This window comes from Chinchilla lanigera, unplaced genomic scaffold (assembly GCF_000276665.1).
Source record: "Chinchilla lanigera isolate Chin_1 unplaced genomic scaffold, ChiLan1.0 scaffold00057, whole genome shotgun sequence".
Taxonomy (NCBI): Eukaryota; Metazoa; Chordata; class Mammalia; order Rodentia; family Chinchillidae; genus Chinchilla; species Chinchilla lanigera.
Window position 1 is genome coordinate 6599034 of NW_004955458.1, and position 7949 is coordinate 6606982.

The 7949-nt window shown below is 39.2% G+C and overlaps 1 protein-coding gene across 1 annotated transcript in view; it reads right to left on the minus strand.

Annotated features, from left to right (window-relative positions):
* The window catches only part of Lrig3 (leucine-rich repeats and immunoglobulin-like domains 3), a gene marked incomplete at its 5' end in the record, with an annotated part of 39351 nt that extends 36867 nt beyond the window's left edge, over positions 1-2484 (minus strand). Inside the window, 2 exon segments of the mRNA XM_005397422.2 lie at positions 2139-2213; positions 2413-2484. Coding sequence (XP_005397479.2) covers positions 2139-2213; positions 2413-2484 — 147 coding nt within the window.
* Positions 2485-7949: the final 5465 nt, after the last annotated feature.

The window sequence follows — 7949 nt, forward strand, 5'->3', positions numbered from 1 at the left end:
TGAAAACTGTTTTCTTCCATAGAATGTAGAATTGTAATCTTGATAACATAGAGGCCAAAGAGCTCTAGAAACTAAAATATGACATTTAGTTGCAGTACTGCAGAGAGTTTCTAGTCTGAGCCATGTCATATGGTTTAACAGATTTTCTTCTGAAATTTTAGAAATGTTTATACTTAAGTACTGATACTTAGCTCTCATTGTCTTCTGTATAAAAGTGTTCCACCCTACACAGCACAGAAACTTCAGTGCTTTAGAAAGCTTAATTGTGTACTGGAGGCTCCAAAGCTGTCTTCAAGAGAAAACAAACACTTGTAGAAGAAAATATCACAAGAGATAATTTTTACAAGATATTTCATAGATAGGAAAACAATCCTTCATTCTCCATTTTGCATGCTTGGGTCCACCATATAAATTACTCTCCACAGAGTCCATGTAGTATGGCAGGCACTAATTGGGTCAACCATTATATGAGAAGAACAAAGTGATCCCTGGTCAGATGTACTGTGGCAGATTAAGGGCAAAAACCATGAGATCAGTAAGGTTACTCTGACACAGTACTGATTACAACAAGATACATACAAAAGCGATATGAAGAAGAGTCCAAATTTTGAAGGTTTGTCCCTTTTCAGACGTCATCCTAGCTTTCTATTTACAAATTACAGCTCTAAAGGGTACAACCACTGTTATTTATTTCTAAAAGGATTTTCTAATTTCCACATAAATTCTTGTACTTCAGCACTAAGCCCTGCCAAAATGTTCCAGTGTCTTCCTCACCCCTCCCAGGTTATAAAATCGCACCACAGACCCATCAGCTATGCAGTGTGCTCTGACCCTCAAGGTGCTCTTGAACATGCTGACAGAATTCGCCAAAACACAGGGCAAGGACGGTGGGGCGAAGCGGGATTTTAAAAGTGCCCTCTTGGTTAACAAGAACAGCTACAGATGTTGTAAGATACCAAAACCAGAACTCCATTTAGACTCCAGTATTTTAAGTAATTGTAAAAGACAAAGCAAATGGGTATTAATGCTAGCATAAAAATATTTTTAAAATTTAGTGTTTATTTGTCACATACCGACTGCTTTTTTCTTTTATTCCTTTCTGTTTCTGATCTTTGGAAAAACCACATCTGTATCGAATGTCACTTAGTTCTTATTCAAACAGAAGAAAGCAGACACAGCGGCTGCACTGTGACTTGGCTGACCTGGGCCCTCAGTAAAAACAAACCTCTATAAATCACCAGATGTAAGCAATTGGATAGTGATCACTTTAATTAATTGAACACTGTTTCTGAAATTTACTATACAGTTTCAACCCCCCAACACCTTTCCCAGAAGCAACTAACAATAGTGTTTTCTTCTTAAATTGTTTAAAAGAGGGATGTTTTCAACTTCAGTGACTTAAATATTTTTTTAACCATTCAAGATTAAGGCAATAAATTACTTAACTTTAGAAATTTAACCAGGAATGCTCTAAATGCCACCTTTAAATGCTGTTAAATCAAAATTCTTCCAAAATCTATCTCCAAACATGAATATACATATATTGGCTGCCCTCCAAAATACAGAAAATGTCACATAATTTTAATTGTATTTGAAAATTCCTATTTACAAAATAACATGCAATGATAGTTCTGACTTCAATCACGTACTTTATTTTAATTGCATAAGCTTATATATTAAGTAGAGATTTAGAAACCCTAATTTCTCCCATAGACACCAAACTTACAAGGATACCTCAACTCACATTTATTCTCCCACAAAAAACTTCTGATGATAGTTCTCTAAAAACGCTATACATAATCCATAGATCCCAAGCCAACCATTGAGCAAAACCAGAATTAAAGTCTGAGTCAACAGCATATAAGTAAATACACACGTGCATGGGGTAATAGCTGCTTGTTTGAATTTTGAAGACCAGTTAAGAAATGGGAGCAATGTGTAAAATGTGTTGTTATGGGTTAAAGGGATACTGGAAATTTAGGAGGGATTGTATAGGCTAGAAAATAAGTTAACCAGCTTAAAGGGCCTTTGTGTGTTATACCTTGAAGGAAGTATTCAAATTTTGTTTGTAAGCTCTTCATGCCACTCCATATGGTCCCTGCCATCATAGATATCACATTCTGCTAATATTCACTTACAAGGATAGAAGCGTAATATTCGCTGAGACTGAGCCAAGATTTGGAATGGCCTCCAATTCATTGTTGTTCAGTTTCCTATAAATGACAAGAAAAGCGGGGGGCTAATTAGGTGATTTATAATTCATAGACATGGAAACTTTACAATAAAGATACCTCCCACATTACAAGTTTTAAATAATTTATTGTAATCCATGCATTCATACAGGGAAAGTGAAACTGGAAGAGAGGCAATACATTTCATGCAAGTTTCAAGTAGAAAATCATCAGGACTCACACTTCTCGAAGGCTTTGAAGGTGGCTCAGGGAACTGGCCTTGATGAAAGATAATCTGTTGTGACTTAGGTCCCTATAAGAAAGCAAACACAAAATTATAAGCACTTTCTAAAAATACTAGTAGTGCTTAATGAAATGCAAGACAGAGTGAGCGTATGAAATATCCATTAACACCAGTGACAACCAGAGAAATAATTGGTCCATTCTGTCTACAAACTAGATGGAAACCAAAATGTCAAACTCCAAAATACAAACTCTGAGGACAAAATTAGTTTAAGAGGCTGGCAGATTCAAATACTTTGAGCCCACAAACATTTTAAGAGATGTTTTTTGGCCCACAGTGAACAGATCTTTTGTGAACTGGTAGTTTTGCTTTACCCTCCCATCTCCCCACTTCCAACCTGATATGATGACCTCATAGCTTACAAAAGTAGCTAATTAGGCAGGTTGCAGAAAGGGCAGCCTTGAACAGAAAACTTTTTATTGTCACAAAATTAAACATCAGTGGCCTTATTACAGCCAAACAAAAAAAGAAATTGCTTTGCATGCATATTAGTTTCTCTGGGTTAAGGTACAAATCCATTTACAGTATCATGACTCTGTGATGACTCACGTGAGTGAGTCTATTCAAAAGGATACAAACTACCTGGGTCCTCTGTTTTCTTGGATTCCCCAAACCTCAGTATATGATAATCTAACATAATTTACCTCAACCATCTAACCAACGGATTTCAATCACTAAAATAAATGTGCTTCTATCTCAGTGACTCAGTCTAACTTAGCAACTACATAACTCATTCTAACTAGATTTCCATAGGTAGCAATACTCCTAAAAAGAACAAACTTCTTTCTACACCCAGTAAATTAGAAAGTCATGTCAGCATGTAAGTTGGAAATACGAAACAAAATCTGGAAGATAGTGCATGGTTATATTCCTTGTACGTTTTATGGTTTTTCTTGTGGTTTTTCTCCGGTACCGGGAACCGAACTCACGACCTTGTACGTTTTAATACCCTTGATTCCATAGCTTCAAAATGGGGTAATGAACATGAAATGGCTGAACAGGTACTGGAACCCACACTAGTACTCAAGGTGGCTTGATACCTCCACAGAAAGAGGTAAGCCAACACTTCATGAATTCTTTCAGTGTTCAACTAAAGTTTCAATTCTCAGGGTGAAGCTGGAAAGTGTGAACCATGTTACATGCAAGACTATGTGCTCACAATATAAAAATGGAGAGAAATCAGGTCCAGAGAAGCACAGTGTTACTTAGTGCTTCGTGAACAACTACAAAGCAGAGTTCTTTTAGTCTTTGAGTTTTTGTTTTGAGAGTAAACCTGGATTTCTCTCTATTACCTTAAAAAAAAAAAAGACTGCAAAGGTTTTATTCAAAAGATGTTTGCCTAAAGACCTACCAGACAGCAGCAGACATGAGTAGATTTGTTCTGGTAGAGTTATAACATGAAAAAAACCTGGCACAGACTTTAAGCTATAAAAATCCTGCAATTACAGCCACTGCTGTGCATGCTCACCATGCTGGCTGGGGCCAGACACTTTCCCTCCCAGTGCAGTTCAAGTCCATCTGGACTTCATCAAAGAAACCGTGAGCCCAACAGCTCACGTTAGGATTCAGACCAAACCTGTGTGCTTTTAGCACCCCAGACGGTCACAGATTTCCCACATGGCTGAAAAAACAACCAAGGAAAGAATCCTTCACCTGGGAGGTAGCCTGAGTCCACAGTCTCATTTGGACCCACTTAATTCGGGAACACGGAACCTGCATGCCTCCCTCCCCCACCGTTTCAGGTTTTAAAAGCAAAGCGGGAGGAACCAATCTAGCATTTACATTCATTTAATACAGTGATTTTCCTTTTAATTAAAAAAAAAACCTAAACTACACCAGCAATCTCCATTTCATTGTAAGGATTATTTCACAGGGCAATTGTATGAGAAATGAGATTGAGCGCTTAACTTTCTGCCACCACCAAGGGAAGGAGAGTCTTCCCCAAGAAAAGACCCTGCAGATGAGAAACTGCCTTCAGAGACAGGTACACGTGCTGCAGACTACTCATTTTGGATTCAGAAGCAGGAGCTGGCAACCTTAAATATTTCAGTTATTGCAACATACTTCCATTCCTGAGTTCTGTGTGCTATTAAAACCACAATATATGTGGGAGAAGGAGAAAAAAGTCAACCCTTAAGTGACTTTTACTGCTAAAGACTTAAAGCCACGAAGCTTTAAATGCACCTAAATTTAGATTTAATATAGTTTACATTTCAGAAATGATTACTTTCCAGTTAAAGGATGTCACATTTTCCTAAATCTTCCCTATATTGTTTTTATGGCTAAACCACTAAAAAGAGACTCAAGTTATGTAACGACGATGTTCTCTTAAACCCAGAGCATGAAACATTCAGTAAGGAAGGCAGGTTTTTCATTTTCAGAATCCTATTAATGAACATCTTCCCCAGGAAACTTTTCTAAAAAACTGTTGTAGTGAGGTTAATAAAAGGGTGAGCTAAGGGAGGTGTTCACTATTGATAAAGAACATAGCTAGCTAAATCCTTGGAAAAAATCAAACTGTAGCAAGAAGTCTCTCTTCATGACCATTAGCAAACAAATAAATAAATATATATGAGAAAAATTAATGTACAGCATTTGGTTCCAGCCATCATTTTCTTCCTCTTAGCTTTTGGAAGTCTGACTTCCAAGTCAAATTTTAAAACGCAAATACGGCACAGCTTCTTAATCAATCCCACTGGGGCCTGCCGAGCTGCTAATTCAGCAGAACGCTGGAAAGCTGAAAAACAAAAAGCTCGGCTGTAGCTGTTTTAAGACACCGATCCAAAGTGACTCATAAATCAGCCAGCTATGTTCTGAGTTTTAGTCTGGAAAATATAGAAAAACAGCTGTGAAAACCATAAGGACTATTACCTTTACCCCACCCCCACTTCTGGTACAGACCAGAAGATTGATAACAGGCCAACGCTACAAAAGTCACACCAGCAGAAACTACTTTCCACACTTTACCTGAGCTCTGCTGAGAACTCAAACATTTCTACCTGAGAAGAGAAACAATTCTGAAATTCCAGTGAGAATTTAATAATAATTGAAGCTCTCTCTGGCAACTGCACAACTTTCCCCTCTTCTGGCTGAATAACATTCTAACAGGCATTCCTCTTTAGGTTCCAAACTCTGCAATCACAAACTCTAGGCCAGTCTCCAAACAGGTACAGTTTTAGCAGCCACTTTCATTAAAGTATTAGAGGTTACTTTTTGAAATACGGAGTACAGTATTATTACGTTATGCCTCAAACTGTTCAACTTTTTACACACGGGGATCCTCCAGCAATAAATTATAATTGAATAAAGTAGGGGAAAATATATACACAGGGTCTTATGTTTTTAACTTGTAAATTCAACAAATGAAACAAAAGAAACATTTTACTTTTTCCAAAGGGTACTTTCATAAACTAGCACAAAGATGAGCTTTTGGTATTTAAATTATAAAGAAAGGGAAAGGAAGTCACAGAGAGGAACAACATGCATTTTTTGCTTAGTTCCTGAACTATGAAACTGCCTGCCTAAGAGCTTTTCCAGTTATGTAAAATTTAAGCAACGGCCCACAGTCTGTTAGACCTATTCCAAAACACCAAAAAACAGAAAGTAAAATACAATTTCCTTGTTTCTTTCTTTTTGCAAAGGTGAAGAGACCTCTCTAGGGCTTCGGCAACGGACAAAAGAAACATTTACAATAAGCAACTTAGACCACATGGTTCGGTGACACCTACAAAGATGCTTCGAAGTCACAGAGGTCCAAGAATGACAGGGTTGCGCACTGGGTGATCACAGCAGGGCTTCCGACAACAGGCTGGGTGCTTATTTATACAAGTGGAACTTATTTTCACATACATTTAAGGAATGCGGACTTGTATTGAGACCATTTACTGCTGGCGGAAATGTAATTAAAGACTGTGCTAACCAAATAAACTGTAATTTGTTTGTAGTGTGCCACCAAATTATCTGCAAAACAAAATCCTAATTGGGTCAGCTACCTTTAAGACAATGTTTAAATAGGTATCAAACCCCTTTGGTTCCACTCAACTTCTAATCAAGGGCAACAACAGTTATGTCTTGAAAGACATCTAATTCACCCCACACCCCCCAAAAAATTTACACTAGCGTGATCCAAGAGGCTACCTGGCACTGCGAAACTATTGAATAAAGTTAGGACTCAGTCAGTGAGTAATCTAAGTGTTTCTAAACTCACTCCAGGAAGCACTGTCTTCACTTTCTTCTTCATCCCTCTGTTATACATAGGTGTTTCCCTCCAGGCATTCAAGTGTTTGGTTCCATATGTGGTCAATAGACTCATTCACATCTCCTGAATGCAGCACCCTGACCCCCCACAAGAGCCAATTGAATGGAATTAGCCACAACTAATTGAAAGTCTTCCTGCTTTGGTAAAGCCCTTATCTCCTTCCCTTGTAATAAAAACTAAACAAGACGTCCCGTGATAAGATATTAAATATCAATCCAATACTCTTGAATTCTACCTTATTAAACTACGGCTTAATAAAACCACAAAGAACACGCTGTTTGATGGTCAATAATTCCGCAACTCATAAATAAAAGAATTTACATTAGCGCAATAATCTAAAAACACCTTATTAAAGTACTAGACCTACCCTTCCACCACCATGATTACATTAGGATTGACGACTACAAGTGTTTAAGAACTGACTTTGTACTGCAAGGCCACTAGGACGAAATCTGAGATTAAGTACGAACAGCAGAATCCTTTCTTTCAAACAGGCCTGCATTCGTTTAAAGAAAATATAATCTTCAGAAATTTTTTGTTTAGTTTTACAACGCTCCTCCAACTCTAACGAGGTTACAGGCCAGGAAACTAAAACGAGAGTTGGCAACTGGAAAAGACCAACAGCTCCAACTAAATTATATTTTCTTGCTTGTTCTTCCCCGCACTTGGCGGTGATTTGGGGCTTTCAGATTTCACAGTTTAAATCCAAAAACTTGCATACCGACGCTGGGCGCTCTCCCTGAACTGTCTGGGCAGTGCTGAGAAGCTACACACATCCTGCCTTGGTCCTGAACACTCTAGCTCATTCTCGTCCTTACCTGCCGATCAGCACCACCTAACTTCTTACGCGGACTGAAACCCGTCACAGTGTGGCCCAGGAGGGAGGGTTAGTCTACTAATGTGAAATTAAACTGGGGGAAGAGCGAAGAAAGTGTCCACCGTAGCGCGCACAGCGACCTAGCTGCGCGTTGGAACTTCCCGAGCGAAAGGCGCGCGTGCAGTTACAGCTGGGAACGGGAATGGGGGTCTGATCTCGTTAGGAACGACGCGGGCCCCTCTCCCACTTATACTCAGGAGGAAAACTACAAACTCTGCTCGCCCGCTCGTTGCCACCGCTCCCGCCCGGCCTAGCGGAGCGCGCAGACCGGCGCGGCCCCGGCCCCTGCCCAGGTCCCCTCCCCTCGGCCATCAGCGCCCCGAGAGGCGCCCAGCGCCC